The 18,038-nt window shown below is 54.2% G+C and overlaps 1 protein-coding gene across 1 annotated transcript in view; it reads right to left on the reverse strand.

The window, feature by feature from the left end:
- SLIT3 (slit guidance ligand 3) overlaps positions 1-18,038 on the reverse strand; it is a 519,220-nt gene that overhangs the window by 45,170 nt on the left and 456,012 nt on the right. The window contains exons 15-17 of the mRNA XM_090288559.1: positions 12,203-12,353; positions 10,899-10,973; positions 270-413 (exon numbers count right to left, since the gene is read on the reverse strand). Coding sequence (XP_090144685.1) covers positions 270-413; positions 10,899-10,973; positions 12,203-12,353 — 370 coding nt within the window. The remainder of the gene's footprint in view (positions 1-269; positions 414-10,898; positions 10,974-12,202; positions 12,354-18,038) is intronic.

Consider the following 18,038-nt stretch of genomic DNA (forward strand, 5'->3'; position numbering starts at 1 on the left):
ATCTGTATATGGCTCTACATTAGAGAGAAAGAGAGGAGAGAGAGAGAGAGAGAGTGTGTGTGTGTGTGTGTGTGTGTGTGTGTGTTGGGTTGGGGCTGCTTAGCATGCCCTTCCCCACCAAGGGCGGGGAGATGTCTGATGCCTCTCTGGCAGCAGGAGGAAGGGACTCCGCAGGCCAGGCGGGTCTGCTGCCCACCTGCCTGCACAGCCCCTCTGACGCCCTGCGCTCCCACCTCCCTCCCGGCCCTGGCCCGGCCCTGGGCACTTACAAGGTCTTGAGGCCGCTGAGGCCACGGAACATGCGTCCGTGCACCGTCTCCAGCTGGTTGCCCGTCAGCATCAGCTCCTGCACACCAGCTGCGCCGTCAAAGGCACCTTCTCTCACCTCCTTGATCTTATTGTTACTCAGGTTTCTAGGAGGAAGGGGAGGAATGGGTCAGGACAGACGCAGGGAGGGGATCGCCGCCCCTGGAGTGAGGACTGGGTGGTGGGGAGCTCAGTCTTGGGCTTCCTGACATTTGTCTTCTGCACCTGTGCCCAGGGGTGGGCAGGGACCCCAGTCCACACAGGTGGGGCTACCTTTGTGTAAACAGACCGGTGGGGTTTGAAGTCTTTTCAGCAGCATCATTTTTTTCAATGCCCTAGGGACTAATAGATTTAAAATATTGATTCTCAAATCTTGTTTCTTCAACAGATACTCTCGCTAAGCAGTAATGCTTAAGAGGAGGCTGGGAGCCCTGGCTGGTGTGGCTCAGTGGATTAAGCCTCGGCCTGCGAACCAAAGGGTTGCAGGTTTGATTCCCAGTCAGGGCACGTGCCTGGCTGTGGGTCAGGCCCCCGATTGGGGGGCGTGAGAGAGGTAGCCACACATTGGTGTTTCTCTCCCTCTCTGCCTCCCTCCCTTCCCCTCTCTCTAAAAATAAATAAAACCTTAAAAAAAAAGAGGAGGGCAGGAGAAAAATACACGATATGCTCCCCTACTTGGGTTGGGCCTTTGCAGAACTACCTCTCTCGCTCGTTGAGATCCTGGATACAGACAGACACTTTCTATGGCATTACTACGCACCACAGAGGCAGCAGGTGGCACAGGAAGAGCCCTGAGGCTGCGCTGCCCTTGATGACCAGCGTCCAGCATCCTGGTTGCCAGGAAACGGCTTTTGGCACTGAGGTCGGATGACCAGTAAACCAGGGCAGGGAGGAGGAGGGAGGCAGTCTCCTCCGCTAACTCAGCAGCCCTGGGCCTGGTCCGATAATAGTGCCGGGTGTTCCCACACCACAGAAACACCATGCTCACGTGGGAGGAGCAAGGGCCTTGAAATCCTGTGTATTGTCTCCATTATCTCGGAAAGAAAGCCTCCAAAACTGTGCTTCCAGAAAGGGCGGGAAAGGGCGCACAGAGCTCAAAGGAAGAAGCCCATTCACACCTTTGGGTATTCATACCTCATCCCCCCAAAGCTGGCACCACCTTTACCTTCACCTCCAATGGATACGTAATTTCCTCACCCCCATCCCGGCTACTGTAGAAGTCCTCAGAACGAAGGACTCACTCCCTTGGCTCTCTCGGGCTGCTTGGCCTCAGACCACCCAGGTGCCAGCTGGTACCCTGGCCTTCGGCCCTCCTTACCCTGCTTTGTTCTGAGCCTGTGCCTCCCCTCCGCCCCCCACCTCACCTCAGCAAGGCCTGTTCTCTTCCATAAGAACGTATCCCCAATAAACCTTGCTTGCACGTTCATAGATCTGCTGATCTGTAATTCTTTATGGCATTGGCAAGAAGAATCAGGTTTCACCCGTTACTACCACGTGAGGGGTCTGGCCAACTGAATCACATCAGATCCTCAAAACAAGGCCTACCAGATGGGCACTGTAGGGACTGCGGTTCAGAGTTTAAGTAACTTGCCCCCAGTCACACAGCTGACAGACCTGGGCTGTGCAGCCAAGTTTTCAGGCACATGGAAGGGCCTCTGGTGGGTCGCCTCCTCCCGGAGCGATGCTCCTTTCGTGATGCGGACGTTAACTTATCCATGTACTACTGCTCTGCAGAGCTCAGGGTTTTCCTGAAGTGGGCTCCGTCTGATGACTGAGAACAGGCTCTTCCCTCCCACGCCCTCCTGCAGGGGGCCCTGGGGCTGAGAGGGACCGGGCAGGGCCTGCAGACAGGATGGGTGGAGCAGGAGGGACGGCATTGACCCAAACCAAGGGACTCAGCCTCCTGGTGCCGCATGCGGGTGGCGGGCAGCCTGCTCCCCAGCCGAGCGCCCTGAGGTTGTCGGAGCCGAGGGCTCGCTGGAGATGCAGCAGCTGGCCCATCGCGCTGCGGCGCACACTGAGGCAAGAGAGGAGAGGGCACTGCTCCGGGCCCAGAGCATGGGAAGCGGACGGGGAGACAGCACCACAGGGTGTCCAGTACTTCCGCTTCTCAGGCCCCCTCCTCGGGGAGCTCTGGGCTGAGTCCAGCGGCCTCTGGGCGGGGGTGGGGGGGCCAGAACTGGAACCTCTGTGCAGGCTGCCTGCCATTATTCTGAGTGGGGACCGGGCCTGCACGGTGCTACCACACCAGCACCTGTGGGTAAGTGTGGAGGCACCTGGTGAGGTCTCAGTCCCACTCTCTGCTCCCTCTGGGCTCCTCTTTGTCACCAACCCGCTCCCCTCCCCCCACTTCCATCCTCCCAGGAAACAGGAGCTAACTTCTCAGGATCCCTCCCCCAAACCAGAGAGAGTCAGGGCTCTCCTTAAACTCAGCCGGTTTTCTTATAAATCCTGGTAGTCCTGGTCCAGGAGAGCCCAGGAATGAAGGTAATGCTCTGGGGAGACCGCAAATTACCCCCCCAGCCAGACCTAAGAGGGTCCCCCAGCGGCTATCACTCATTCGAATGCTGGAGGACACAGGTTTTGCTCCAGAGAGTTGGGCTTCTTGGGGAATTACAGTCCTGGGGACTGGCGATTAAGGTGAGTTATTCCCGTTTCCTGACATGTGCTTCTTTAAATGAGCAAAATTAACATCGCATTACCGCAAGGCTCGTGACTTGGATTTCCTCGGGCTGGGGGAATGGAAAACAGAAGGAGAGTACAAAGTGGGGGGGGGGGTGGACTTTTCCAGAAGGCCAGGCTACTGCTCTCTCTGCATCCAGCCAAGTGCTGTTCGAAATGCAGGGAGCCTGGGCTGGGCCTCAGAGAGAGCGAGCATCCTGGGGCAAGCACTCCAGACGTGCAATGAGAGCGTCAGGGTCTCTGCAGACCCCACCCGAAGGACCCTGCTCGACACGACGCCTCGGGACTCTGCCTCCCACGAGAATGGAGGGTCTTGTGCCCAAGAGGGCCCAGGAGTGCCCACCACAGGCTCAGGGTGGCTCAGAGGACAGGGAGGCAGGACGGGCCCAGCACTGGGCCCCGGGAGCCTGTCAGGCCCCGTTCTCAGTCTCCCCACCAAACACCGAGGCCCCTGTGCTGTGGAGTCGCCTGGGACCCCTGGGACGTCTCTCTTTGGGGATCTGTGATTCTGCTCAAAGCCCCGTCCCAGACGGACAGGCAGTGGGGAGAGAGCGAAGGGAGTTTTTCTGGCCACGGAGGAGATGGGATTGTGACCGAGCCAAAGCGCTCTGGGGCACTGCCTGGAGGGGGGGTCCCGTCCACCTCCTGCGGGCCTCTCGCTCCCTTGGAGGTGCAAATTCTGTTTGAAGGTGGGGTTGCAGGCTCGAATGTCCACAGGGTCCAGCCAGGTGATGTAATGCTGGAAGCGAGCCCAGTGGGGACGGGGGTGCAGTGACCAGGAGAGCGCCTGCCCCATCTAAGGGAGCGGCTGCTCCTTTGTGCAGCTCAACTGGAGCCGAGTGGGAATGTGGGTTCAGTTATGCCAGATCTGATTTCCCTAGAGGCCAGAAATCCAGACTTTTTTTGGGGGGTGGAAATTCCTGATGTTTAAAGGGGGCAGGCAACTAGTTCTTATTAAAAACACAACCGCAGCCAACAGACCCACCCAAGCGTAGCAGAGGACAGGGCTGCCCTTCTCCAGGCCCCGGCTGAGATGCTCCTTTAAAGAGAAATGCCCTGGAAGTCACCTGAGAGAGGCCGAGGCCTCCGCGGAATGTGACGTCATTTGAAAGGCGGCCTTGAGCTGCCACAGTACTGATAACCCTCGTGGGTACCCGTTCGTACTTCTCTTGCACCCCTTAGGACAGGTGGTCTCGGGGAGACCTCATTATTCCGACGCGACAGCTAAGGGCACAGAGAGGTTCAGAAGAGGTCCGCGGGGCCCAGCAGAGTCTAAGCCGCTGCTCTGTGCTCGCTCTCCTCTGCCCATGTGCTCGCTAGGGTAGAGTCAAGAATGGAACCTTAGGGTCCCCGCCCCACGTCCTTGAGGACGCTTGGCACAAGCACAGCTGGCTTTAACCAGCGATGGGCAGAAATCCAGCTCACGTCTGGGGGGGGGGGGCGGGAAGGGGGAATGGGTCCCAGCACACAGGGATCGTTACTTAACCAAGAGTTGCCATCAAGTTATTTTATCTAAGTGGTTGCAGGTGGTGGCTGCTGGGACCGGATCTGCCCCCTCGGGTCATTGGGTTGGCTGGCTAGCATTACCTGTGTGGATTTATGCACACGCACGCGCACACATGTTTACCGCCTTCGCATGGTGCACGTGTTCCCCAGCTAACCTGCCCCGTCCCCGCTCCTGTGGCTGCTCCCTGATTTCTGACCTTGGACGAGGTACTGAACTCTCTGTGTTTCAGCGGCTTCATGTGTGAAATGCAGTGTTTTCCATTTTTTCTTTCTTTTATTTTTTACCTTTTTGTTTTTTACCCTTACCAAGGACAAGGACATTTTTTTAAAAAACTGCGTTTAGAAAGAGAGGTAGGGGGAGGGAGGGAAGGAGGGAGAGAGAGAGAGAGAGAGAGAGAGAGAGAGAGAGAGAGAGAGAGAGAGAGAGAGAGAGAGAGAGAGAGAGAGAGATCCACGTGACAGAGAAACAAGGATCGGTTGCCTTCTCACATGTGTTCCAACCTAGGATGGAACCCACGACCTTTTGGTCTAGGGGATGACGCCCGACCAATCGAACCACACAGGCCAGGGCTACGTTTTTCTTGATGAGGGTTCAGTTAATATCAGTATTATCTGGCACAGAGTCAAGTGCTTAAGAGCCAAGTGATAGTGGCTGCCGTTATTGTTGCTGCTGATATATTACTGCTATGACTATTATTATTACTGCTGCGGCTGCTACTGTGACAGCCTTGCACCGGCCTCTTTCCATATTTCTGCTGCTGCCCAGGCTCCTGAAAGTAGGTGAGTCTGCAGCTCCTGTCTTAAATATACAACCGGCTACCCTGGGTCACTTCACTCAGATGACCTCCTCTGTCTTCCTGCACCTTCTCGCCCCCATCCCGGGGCCAGGGGCCGTGTCTTTTTCTTTTTTGAATTAAATTTTATTGATTATGCTATTATAGTTGTCCTGATTTTCCCCAGCACCCCCCACTCCCTCAGGCCATCCCCCCACCAGTGTTCATGTCCATGGGTCATGCGTATATACGTTCCTTGGCTAATCTACTTCCTATCCTGTACTTTACATCCCATGGCTATTCTGTAACTACTTATTTGCACTTAATCCCCTCACCTCTTCACCCATCCCCCCACACCTGCCTCCCATCTGGCAACTATCAAAATGCTCTCCATATCCACAACTCTGTTTTTCTTATTTGCTTAGTTCGTTTTTTAGGTTCAATTGTTGATAGATTTGTATTTATTGCCATTTTATGGTTCATAGTTTTGATCTTTTTCTTTTTCTTAAGTAAGTCCCTTTAACATTTTATATAATAATGGTTTGGTGACGATGAACTCTTTCAGTTTTTTTTCTTGTCTGGGAGGCTCTTTATCTGCCCTTTGCTTCTAAATGATAGCTTTGCTGGGTAGAGCAATCTTGGCTGTAGGTTCCTGCTTTTCATGACTTTGAATATTTCTTGTCAGTCCCTTCTAACCTGTAAAGTTTCTTTTGAGAAATCAGCTGATAGTCTAGGGGGACTCCCCTGTAGGTAACTAACTTCTTTTCTCTTGCTGCTTTTAAGATCTCTTTATTTTTAACCTTTGGCGTTTTAATTATGATGTGTCTCGGAGTGGGCCTCTTTGAGTGCCTCTTGCTCAGGATTCTGTGCTTCCTGGACTTGCATGTCTATTTCCTTCACCAAATTAGGGAGATGTTCTTTCATTATTTTTTCAAATAGATTTTCAATTTCTTGCTCTTCCTCTTCTCCTTCTGGAACCCCTATGAGGCGAATGTTGGGCCTCTTGAAGTTGTCCCAGAGGCTGCTTACACTGTCCTCACTTTTTTGGATTCTTTTTCCGTCTTGTTGTTCTTGGCTTCCTTAAGTTCCAAATCACTGATTTGATTCTCACCTTCATCCACTCTGCTGTCGTTTCCCTGTAAATTGTTCTTTATTTTAATTAATGAATCCTTCATTTCTGACTGGATCATTTTCATGCTGTTGAGGTCCTCACTAAGTTCCTTGAGCATCATTATAACCAGTGTTTTGAACTCTGCATTTGATAGATTACTTATCTCCAGATCATTTAGCACTTTTTTCTGGAGTTCTGGTCTGTTCTTTCATTTGGCCCATGTTTCTTTGTTCCCTCATTTTGGCAGCCTCTCTGTGTTTGTTTCTATGTATTGGGTAGAGCTGCTTTGACTCTGTGTCTTGGTAGCATGGCCTAATGTAGTAGGTGTCCTGTAGGGTCCAGTGGCACAGCCTCCTCAATCACCCGAGCTGGGTACTCAAGGTATACCCTTCGTGGGGGCTGAGTACACCCTCCTCTTGTAGTTGAGCCTTGGTTGCTGTTGGCAGGTCAATGGGAGAAACTTATCCAGGCAAGTCAGCTGCAAGGACTGGCTGTGACCACTGACCACCAACCTCCACCCTCCGTGGAGGATCAGCTCTGCATGGGCAGGGTGGTGGTGCTCTGACGTGGTCTGAAGCTGTCCCGTGGGTGCGCTGACCCTGGGATTTCCCGGGTGGTGGAGGCCAAGGTCAGCCCCAGCCTGAGTTTTGCCTGGGCTGCCCTTCCAGAGCTATAAAGCAATCTGAGATGGCTGCTGCTTATGCTGGGTGTGGAGATTCCCAGGTGAAGCCAAGCTGTGAATCTAAGCTGGCTGCTGCTAGTGCCAGGCTCGGGGCTCACTGAAGCCAACTGAAGCTTGTTAGAGAAGATTTAGGAAGTTGTGAAGCATGAGCCAAGACCTACCATTCACACAGAAAAGCAGCTTGGGTGGGCCCATAAGTTGCTAGAGCAGATCTCTGGGGATCTCTAAAGCAGGTCAGACAGTGTCAGCCAGATTGATTGTAGTCTCCGATATGGCACCAGCGTGCCGGCTCTGTGGGGGGAGGGTTCAGAAAAGGGACAATGGCCTCTGATCGCCTTGATGCCTGCCACTTCAGTTTCTCCCTCTATACCACTGGCCTTTCAAGGTGCTACCCTGGTGCTGGAGCCCAGAGGGAGTGAGTCTGAGCAGGTGAGTCTGTGTGTGGGTTCTTTAAGAGGAACTGCTTGGGGCTCCAGCAGTTTCTTCCACCAACTCAATTCCTGCTGGTTTTTTTGCAGCCAGAAGTTGTGGGGACTTATCTTCCTGGCGCTGGGACCCTGGGCTGGGGGCCCTGGTGTGGGGCTGGGGCTCTTCACTCCTGAGATAAACCTCCTGAATTTTCATTCACCACACGTGGGTGAGGGACCAGACTGTTCTACATCTGCACCCCTCCTACCAGTCTTGATGGATGTGGTTTCTTTAATTCTGTAGTTGTCAGACTTTTCCTTTCAACTTGATTTCTGATGGTTCTGAGTGAGGGTTGTTCTATATTTTAGTTGTAATTTTGATGTGGTTGTGCAAAGAGGCAAGCTATGTCTGCCTATGCTGCCATTTCAACTGGAAGTCCTCGTCTTATCTCTTCATACTTCCTTCTGACCCTTATCATAAGTTATAAGGAAGGTAAAATTATTTGTTATGAAAATGATGAAACCGAGGCTTACAAAGGCCAAGAACAGTCCTAGGGTCACACAATAAGGAGGGACAGGTCTATCCTTTCCTCACCCCTGGATTTTTCTGGCTGCTCTTGACCTACATTCCAGCATGGAAAATACTGGGACGAGCTCAGTGACACTGTCTCTTTCGTTGAGAACTGAGCTTACATTTTGCCGCAGTCCCCACCACTCCCTTTTGTGGCTTGGATGCTGAGACCGAGAGTCAGTTACCATTTTTCATGTTTCCCTTGACATACAGAAACAGTTCTCTAGGCTCATGTCCTGCTGAAGTGGGAAGATAAAAGATAGACTCAAAGAGCTTGAGTTTCACCTAGAGTGGGAGAATGCAATATTTCTTTGTGGAAGCAAACACTACCTAATCCTGTTCACTTTGCAAATACATGCTCAGCCAGCTTTACACATTTTAATACCTGTCTTATCTCCATATGATTGTAAGTTTCTCTCTTGAAGTTTAAAAAAAAGTGGGCATTTTTCTGGTTTGAATTAAAAAGGACATCTCTGGCTGGCCACAGATGAGGTTTTTGCTGGGTCCCTAAAGCTAGAGGGGCACTGGGTCTCAGGGACACCCCCGATCTTCAGAGCTGTCCCTTCAGAGCACTCTCTGTGGCTCCCAGAGACCAGAGCAGTCGCTGAGGCCGTGGCCGGGGTGGTGGCTGCAGCTGGGAGGGCAAGAGGAAGCCTGCAGAGCACTGAGGTGTCCCAGGTGCTGCACAGGGCGGAGAAGGGCCCCTTCCTTCTTGCCTGGAAGGCCGATGGGTGGGAGAGTGGAGAGCAGGACGAAAGCAAGAATTATAGCCAATTCTCATGATTCTTTGTAGGTATATCCCACCCCGTCTCCAGGAAAAGGAATCAGTGCATGTGAGCCATTCATGGCTCCTGGGGAGAACACAGCGGTGGGTTGCTGCGGGCCTCGGGTCCCAACCTTGCACCAACCAATCAACACACAGCCTTGTTTAACGTGCATTTCTGCATAAAGACGCCTCACTTCACATGTGTTGTTGACTTAGTTACATTGTACTCCCGGCCAGCAGCACTATAACCATGTAACCCATGTGTTTACTACAGAAGACACACCACAGACAGGCTTAGGATCACTGGGCAGCACTATTTTAAAGAGTAAAATCGCCAGGGAAAAGCAAAACATGCAAAATATGTGGCACTAAATATACTGTGACCAGGATGCTTGTTTCCGGTACGAGAGCCGAAACAAGGAAGCGGAGCGTGGCTTGCTCCGTCTCAGCTGGGACCACGCGTGAGAGAGACCCAGGTTTCTGCTGATTTGCCCATGTCTGTGACAGCACCACGGTAGTGATTTTGAGATTACAAGTACAGCTTAGCGAGCAGGCAGACTAGCAAACATGGGACCCATGAGTAATGAGGCTTGACTGTATTTCCTTGGTTCCAGGCGCAGATCCACCCTCTAAGGCTGAGAGGTGTGGGGTACGGGGCTGGGGGCAGGGAGAGACGTCAAGGGGAAGGAATTAGATGGTAAAGAGCCGAGCGGCGGGTGCTTCTGCTGGGGGACCTGGGAAGGGAGAGGACGGGAACAACCCCCCGCTCACACTGACGGCAGGTGACCGAGCAGAATGCCAGCTCCAATGTTTACTGGCTGTGTGTTCTTAGAGAGGTCACGGAACCTCCCTGGGCCCCCCAGGCTCCCTCGTTCGCTCAAAGGGGGCCGTGAAGCCACCACCAGGCAGGTGAGCGAGCACTAGAGGAGACGATCCATGGGAGGTAAGGTGCACAGCACCTGGCCCAGGATCTATGCCGAATAGCTCGGCAGCGTCATTATGACTTGGCCCAAACTCCCGGGCAGGGACAGGGCTCTGACGACAGGCAGACCTGGCAGGGGGACCCTGTGCCTCCACTCAGGCTCTGGTCAGAGCCCAGCCCTCCTAGACGGAAGCCCCGTCAGTGGGGCAGCTGGCGTTTCCACGCCAGTGTGCCTCCCAGACACAAGAGGCCTTTAGAATCCATTTATTATCCACAGTAGCCAAGGTGCGCAAACAACCTAACTGTCCACTGAGAGACACTGGATCAAGAAGATGTACATGGACACAATGGAATATTATACGGCCATAAAAAAGAACGAACTCTTACCATTTGCAACAAGACGCATGGACCTGGAGAACATTATGCTAAGTGAGGTAAGTCAGTCAGAGCAAGACAAGTACCATATGATTTCACTTATGTGTGGAATCTAAAGAACAAAATAAATAAACAAAACTGGTACAAACTCATAGATACACAGATACAGACTGATGGGAGCGGGGTTGAGGGGCTGGGGAAAAGGAAGAAAAACTCCAAGTCTGCAGTTACGGACTAGTCACGAGGATGTCAAGTACAGCACAGGGAGAATAGTCGATAATATTGTAATAACTAGGTACGGTGTCACGGGGGTACTAGACTTATTGGGGGAGCACTTTGTAAATTATGTAAATCTCTGACCACTCCTGAAACTAATACAATATTGAATGTCAACTGTAATTGGAAAAAAGTGGCAAAAGACCCCAAACCTTTAAACTGTCACCTTGAAAAAATTACTAAATGACATGTGCCCTTGATGCCCAGGTCCCATTGTTGGTCCTGTCCTGAGTCCCTCCCACCCTCCCTTGGGTAGACACTGGCTGTGAGTTGGGGGATTGATCGTGATGAGCAGAGGGGGCATGGGACGAGGCCAGGGATGGCGTGGAACACGCACGCGCTCTGCAGGATGCTTGACCATTTAAAAGCAACCAAGGTCCGTTTTGGTCTGTGTCTACACAGCCATGCCTTCGTGTCCTGCTTCCCCATCCATGCCCATAGCGGGGGCTGGCGTGGCGGCTGAGGGATCCCCCCACACCCTGGCGTTCTGCCTCGTCTGCCAGATGCCCCAGCTGACTTACATTTTCCGCAGGTTGGGCAACTTCTTGAAGATGCCAGTGGACTCTAGAACAGATATCTCGTTGTCGTTCAGCCGCCTACGTGGGAAGCAAGCAGATGAGATGGTGGCTTAGGTGAGGATGGGACACCTCTGTCCCCACCTTCCACTGTCCCCCAGCACTGCCCCCAGCACTCCCTGGCTTCAGCTGAGTAGCCACCTAGACCTCACGCTCAGCCAAGATCAACAGAGCCATGGAAAATTCAGCGTCTGCCCTTTTGGCCCATGGGTGGGGGTGGAGTGGAGGGAGGCAGGGAGAGGGGGATTGTGTGAGGGGCAGGAGAGAGAGACCAGGGCCCGCCTCCCCAAGGAAGCCTTTGACTACGTGTGTTGGGCTTTTTGAATACTTGTCACCCAAACAATTGCCAGTGATCTGCCTTCATTTTGTAGGGTACCAATGACAACCTGAACCCCCCAGGAAGGCTTCCCCATGTTCTCCCAATGGTCCAAGCATCTCAGCTCCTTCCCAACCTTTTCCATCTGCTGGGGGCTTCCCGGGACCCCTGGCCCAACATTCACACGTGCTCAGGGAGAGCAGGAGGGCCCGCGAGGCTGGGCTTGTCCTGTCCTGAGACTTGTGAAGGCAAAGGGCACAAGGGTGACCATAATGAAGACCGCCTTCACGCATCCAGGCCTTGCCCTGCGCCAGGACCGAGGATGAATTCTGCGCTCGCATCTTCTTACTTAATCTCCCTACCCCCCACTTGGGGGTGGGGTCACTGCCTCCATCTTTCAGCGAAGACTCCGACACTCAGATCTGAGAAGCCACTGGCCCAGGAGCAGGAAGATGGGAGCAGACAGACATCAGACCCGGGCCCGTCAGCCCCCATGCTGCATCCTCATGCCCACCACACTCTACCTGCTTAGCTCTTCCTTCTTTGGATAAACCAACACACCCCTTTATGAGCATAACCGGAGGCTCGGATACAGCTCATCATCCCAGTTGCTTTCTTGCTTTATGACAATTACTTATTTACTGTCCATCTTTTTCATTGTATTATAAGCTTCCTAAGGACGGACTGTCTGCTTTGTTCGTTGTGAAAGCTGGTGGGCTGAGCACCGTGCCTGGCTCATAGCAGGAAATACTTGCAGAAGGAACCAACTGTCCTCATGGGTGAGTAAGCCTGGGAGTCTGCCCGCGAGGACGGGCAAGGAGTGCCCAGGGGACTGAGTCAGGAGGGGCCACCGTCCGGAGACCCTGCGAGGGCTGACTCCGGGTGACGGGCTGTGTGGGGATGTGCACGGAGGTCCCACCTGGGCAGCACTTACAGATCGGTGACATATTCGGGCAGGTGGCTTGGGATGCGGGCCAGCTTCTGGTTGGAGCAGTCCACCACGGTGCCCTCGCAGCGACACCTCTCGGGGCACACGAGGTCCATGAAGCACTCGCTGCTGAACCTGCTGCGGTAGTCCTCCGAGCCTGGGCGGGGCCAAAGAGGGACGCCAGTGTCACCAGGGTTCCTGGCACCAGTCCAGGCTGTGGGCTGTGTGTGTGTGTGTGTGTTGGGGGGGGGGGCGTTTGTCCAGTGACAGGGTGTGCGCAGTGGGGGCTGGGGGCCCAGTGACAGACACAGGGTTGCCTGCAGTTTTCGGCCCCCTTGCTGGTGCCCTACCCACCCCCCACGCCCCCCCGCCCCGGCTGTCCATCTGGTCTTTGTCATTGGCCGCTCTCGATCCTCTCAGAGACCAGCCTCCGGCTCTGTGGGTTCCTGAGCTTTCGTGGGTCATGGACCTTCCCTAGAGGCTGATGAAAGTTAGGGACGGTCACCTCACACAAATGATCCTAAGCACATGTGTATGGAATTTGACCTACAATTTAGGGGTGCTCCTCAGTCCATGATGCCCATCATCCGTGGACCCTCTAAATGCTCGTGACAACCCAAATGAAGAGATTTTGATGGGGTCCTGATGGGAGCTATACCCGGGGTTACAAACTCAGTTGTCCTTGAGGCCCAAGCAGGTAACGGAATGATCAAGGAGGCCTGCACATGGCCATCCACGGCCTTCAATGTTGGAAGACAATATGGGGGGCTGGGGACCTGCCAAAACACAAAGTCCACTGCCCTAATGCTTGGGCATTTGGCTTCAGGTTGCCTGATAATCCTTTTTAAAAATGCTGGTAAAGAATTCAAATTTAAAACACAGTGAAGACAAACACAGGTCTTGTGGGGGTCAAATCTGCCTCTGTCTGCTGAACTAAAGGCCAGTTCCAGTGAGTTAGAAGTATTTGAAACTAAGGTTTATTTTTTCGAAATCTGATTTTTCTTGAGGCTGCATGGTAGTGGAAACAGGACCAACCGTGGGCTGTCTGAGAGATGCCCTGGGAGCTGCTTTAATGACCAGAAATGGTCCCCTGGCCCCTGAGCAAAGCTCCGGGAGACCACAAATCACACTCAAGGGGGCTGGGGGGCGGGGCTCTGTCCCTCTTGTCAGACACCAGCTGGATGAGGGGCATCCGGTCCTCTTTATATCCCTATCAATGCTTCCTGAGCACAGTGTTGGCCACAGAATGAGAGATCGGTCCGCATTATTCATGGCCTCAGGGGTGGCACTAGCATGCCAGATGTCCTGTGTGTGCGTGTCTCCGGAGTGTCTCAGAGAATGTGAGCATCGTGGTTTGTGCAGCGGGCTGAGGCAGCCTCGGTGGTCCTGTCTGCACTAGGAGCAGCAGGGTGGGGTGCTGGGGGCAGTCGAGGGTGTGGACTTGTGCCAGCTTTGCCCTAATTTGCTTCAGTCCCTCCACAGGTAACATGGGAATCAAATAACTGCCCCCGTCTTACAGGGGTTGTTGTGAAGACGTAAGGAAGTTCAAGGTGGTGGAGGGTCTCTGGGAAAGGGCCAAGAGCTGTGTGGGTGTTTGTGATTCTACTTGTTTTTTCTAGAACCTAGTGGAGCACTGGCATGTCAGAAGCCACTAAAACATCAGTGTAACTCATGGTAACAGCTGACATTGACTGAGTGTGGACCCGGAGCCGGACATTCTTCCTTAAACTTCAAACAGGTGAGCCCATGAAGTCTCTGAGGTTATTATAACTGCACGTTACAGAAGAGAAAACTGGGGCTGGCAGGTCTCTTAGTACACGGCCGGGGGACGGACCCAGGCAGGCTGCCGCCGGGGCCCCCGTGACAAGTGCTACACTGTGCTGCAGGCCTGCTTTTGGACAAAACCTTTTTCTCCTTCTGGGGCTGATCCCAAAATCTCACTTGGAGGAGGTGGGCTGAATGGCATGTTTCTGCAACGGGCTGCCGCGAGGCAGGAAGCAGATGTCCCCGCCCTCTCGCTTCTCCCATTATCAATCTGTGCTGATTCCTAATGGGGACTGGATTTGGTGGGTCTTTGGTTGTGAAATGAACCTCCTACCTCAACCAAGGAGTCGGAGGTCTGGGTGTGCCTGCGTCCCCTCTCCGCTTCCTCCCCGCCCCCTCGGCCCCTGCATCCCTCAACCCAGGCTGTGGGAGCGGTCTGCCACGGAGCCCCACGGTTACGTGGGCAGCTTTCTGTCTGACGCATCTCTTGCCCTTGGCTTGCCAGAGTCCAGCCCACTGAGTCACGCTGCCCTGGGCCGTTTTCCCCCCAGACACATCAGCACGCCGTGTCCTGGGAGAGTTTCGTCTCGTAAACCCTGCAGAACGACCACCCTCTCTCGTCCCGCCAGGGGTCCCACGTGGCGACAGCGCGAAGGGGCATTTCGTCCACATGCCTATGTTTTCCCTTCAGAAGGCGTCCGCCCGGGGTCCCTGACAAGCGGAGGGACCCTGAGCGCTGGGCAGAGGCAGAAAGAAGGGACAGAGCACAGTTTGCTCTTTGCCACGAGGAGCCTGAGACGCGCCGCCAGGCTGTGTCCGAGGACAGCCACTGATGAAACACGCTTTCCTTTCAGTCACGGTGAGAGGGCTGTGGTGAGCAGGAATTGCGCTCTGTAGTGTCGTTGGATTCTAACTGGTGGACCTCTGCCCTGGAGCCCCTGACCCATTTTAATGAAATGATTCTGCGATTAGATTTGATGGACTAATATGGTCCTTGAAGCACCCCCCCCCCCCGCTGTTTTTGTTATTGCCTTGGTTTGTAATAACAAAGGGGTTGGAGTGTAATATTTTATGTGAGTGGAAGCCAGAAATGTTAATAAGGGTGCACGTATGTAACCAAGAGTCCGCCCCCCCCCCCCCCCCCCCAGTCACAGCCAGCCTGAAATGCCACCTCCATCACTTCTTATCTCATTACCCAAACTACCCGGGGTTCCTCAGGGCCATTTGTTATGCCTAATGCTCATAACCACCCAAAAGTATTTTTAACTTTTCCAGAGCTTTAAAAGTCAATTTCAATCTCAGTGCATATTTGTCACTGCCAGCAATACTTAGCAGGAGAGGGGTAACTGAAACAGGCTGTTGCCTCTTCCCTTCAGGGCAAGTTCAGATGGGAGAGGTCTCGGAGGATTTGAGGAGGGGCCATAGAACTAAAACCTGCCTGAAATGGGGCTTGGGAGGGCTGATGTCACCTGGCACCCCACTTGCTCCTGCGTGGGCTGCTCAGAACAAGGACACTTGGTACCTGATCATAGAGAAGCTTTCGTAGACCGGTGGGGGAGAGGGGTAGAAATCCACAGCAGCATGATTGTGTTATGAACCCCGGCCCTATGGCCACTTTCCAGGGGACAATGGGTGTCATGGGCCTGGGGCAGGTGGGGAGCCGAAGTGCCCTTCTAGGGAGGGACCTGGCTGCAGAGGCCAGGGCTGGGCCCAGCATGGCCGCTGTCATTCGCGGTCTGCATTCTGTGTCATCCTTCGGGCAACCAGCCTATTGAGTGGAAGGCACAGATTCGCTGTTATCTGATGACCACGACAAGGCACGTGTGCAAAGCTCTCTTCTTCTACCTCCAATACCCCTAACGAGGGTGGGATGAACGAAAGAAGGAAAGGAGCGGAAAGAGGAACCGGGGAAGCAGGCGGCCTGCCAGGGCTCGTCAGCTGAAAAGAGAGTTATGTGGACAAGGATCAAGAGAACACTGTCAGGCACGCACTTCTTCACTGGTGGGCGAAGATGGGGGTGGGGGTGGGGGTGGGGCAGATACCAGTGGCCGGAAGACAGCAACTGTTTTAATGGAGTTTGGTAATCTGCTGGGTCAACAGCTGTCCTAGTCGCTCCCCCACCAGAGTCTATTATGAATGTAGCCACAGGCCTGAACGCAGAGGGGGGTGCCATGGCCCACGGCTGGGCACGGCCTGGTTGCCAGTTGGCTCCTGCAGAACCAAGGGTGCCAATGGAAGAGGACACAGCTCCAAAGGCCTGGCCCCTGGCGTGGGGAGGCAGTGTGAGAGCTCCCCTCTGCTCAGAGGGAAGGGGATTTCTCCAGGCCCACGGATTGGTTCTGCACCAAATGGGTCCTGGTATAGCCATGCCGGAGAAGGGGACCCATTTAAACAGTACTGCTTGTTCCCTTTCTTTCTCAAGCTATTTTCTATGAACAGAAGTGAGCTTGCAAGGGAATGTTAAAAAAAAGAAATATCAGCTCCCTACGAGTTCCAGTCAAGGTGTTTCTGATTTTATAATTCCAGGTAAGGGAACTGTCCATTGCTGGGAGGGCTGAGTGCCACACACAGTAAAGGACCCTCATGCTGCAGCTGATGGCCCTGGGCAAGTTAGTTCACCTCTCTGAGCCTTGATGGGACTTATTGATAGGGTTGTTGTGAACGTGAAACAAGGTAATGATGTAAAGCATTCAGTGCCCGCCCAGTCATGGTGAAAGAATTCAGAGAGGTAAACAGGACTCTCCATTACTCAGCCGCGCTGGGTACCCGGCTGAGCGGTAACCTGAGAGAGAAGAGACAGAGTCACACATCCCGTGGGAGCCCAGAGCCCGCTCTGGGCCCACGCCGGGCGTGGTTCCCACCATGGCTGTCTCTCACGGGTCGGGACACAGCCTCAGTGGCATGAACCATCGACACAATCTCCTGGTTACACTGGGTCCAGGATTTATCAAGAAACAAGCAGAATGGCAGGCGCCAAGATCCCTCTCTTTATTGTCACAGACAGCGGGTGTCTGCACAGCCCCGCTGTGGCACTGACCTAGCACCGTGTAAAGAACCTTTGGCCTCCACGTGAACTGAGCTTGGAAGGTCAAGGAAGCAGACTGGACTTCAGTCTGCACGGGACCCGGGCCAGGGTGCTCGTGAGGCGCAGGCGCAGGCTCAGGAGGAGTCTCACAGGTTTGATCCGAAGTCTCAGACCCAGGCCAGTGTCCCCTGTCCTCCTGCCTACACTTCTTCCCAATGCTGCCAATAAAGGTGGCCGGTGGAGGTGGGCCACAGGCTCCGTGACCTTTGGGCCAGCTACCACTCGGGGAAAATGGCCTTGGGCTTCTTCCGTGACACAAGGGGCACCTGCTCTGGGTATACCTGTTCCCTTTGAATGGAAGATACGGAGGCGGTGTCTGAGCTCGGACCTGTCTACTTTACCCGCTGGCTGGCACCCAGACTCGATTTGGGGAGTGGCGGCTCCACGGGGGTAGGAGAGGCAGCTCCAATCTCAGCCCACCCTCAGTGTGCTTCTCCGCGCCCTTTCCAGCCTGCACCTGCTCCCTGGAGGGGGAGGCACTCAGCGATCCTTCGAGACTCCCACCCCCGCCCTCTGTGGGCCGCACCCGGGTGGAGGGTCTGGCGGGTGGTGGGCTGCGGTGCTCCAGAGCAGAGAAGAGGTGTCCGGCGGTGGCGGCGGCGGTGGCGGGCCATGCTGCAGGAGAGCGCGGTGCTTTCCGCGGTGCTTGACAGAACCATGTTCCGTTTCCATCGTTCCACCACATGGTTAGATCAAGCACAAAGGAAAGCCCCACGGTGACCGGTCAGAGTCAAGGTCAGGAAGCAGCGTCAGAGAGAGGACAGGAGCATTCAGAGGAAGCAGTGTGGAGAAGCGGAAGCCGGAGTAGGCCCCCAGTGAGCATGATTAGTACCAGGAGGGGGTTCCACGGGAGCACTTCCGAAGACAGGAGCCCCCCGCCCCGTGTCCCGCCCCAGGAGGGAGTGGGGAGGGGGTGGGAGGCGACTGGACACCCCCACTCAGGAGGATCAGGGCAGAACGGCTCCTTCCCAAGAGAATTAAAGAAGTCAGGTG

Source organism: Furipterus horrens, unplaced genomic scaffold, assembly GCF_987537825.1.
Source record: "Furipterus horrens unplaced genomic scaffold, mFurHor1.1.pri manual_scaffold_10, whole genome shotgun sequence".
NCBI lineage: Eukaryota > Metazoa > Chordata > Mammalia > Chiroptera > Furipteridae > Furipterus > Furipterus horrens.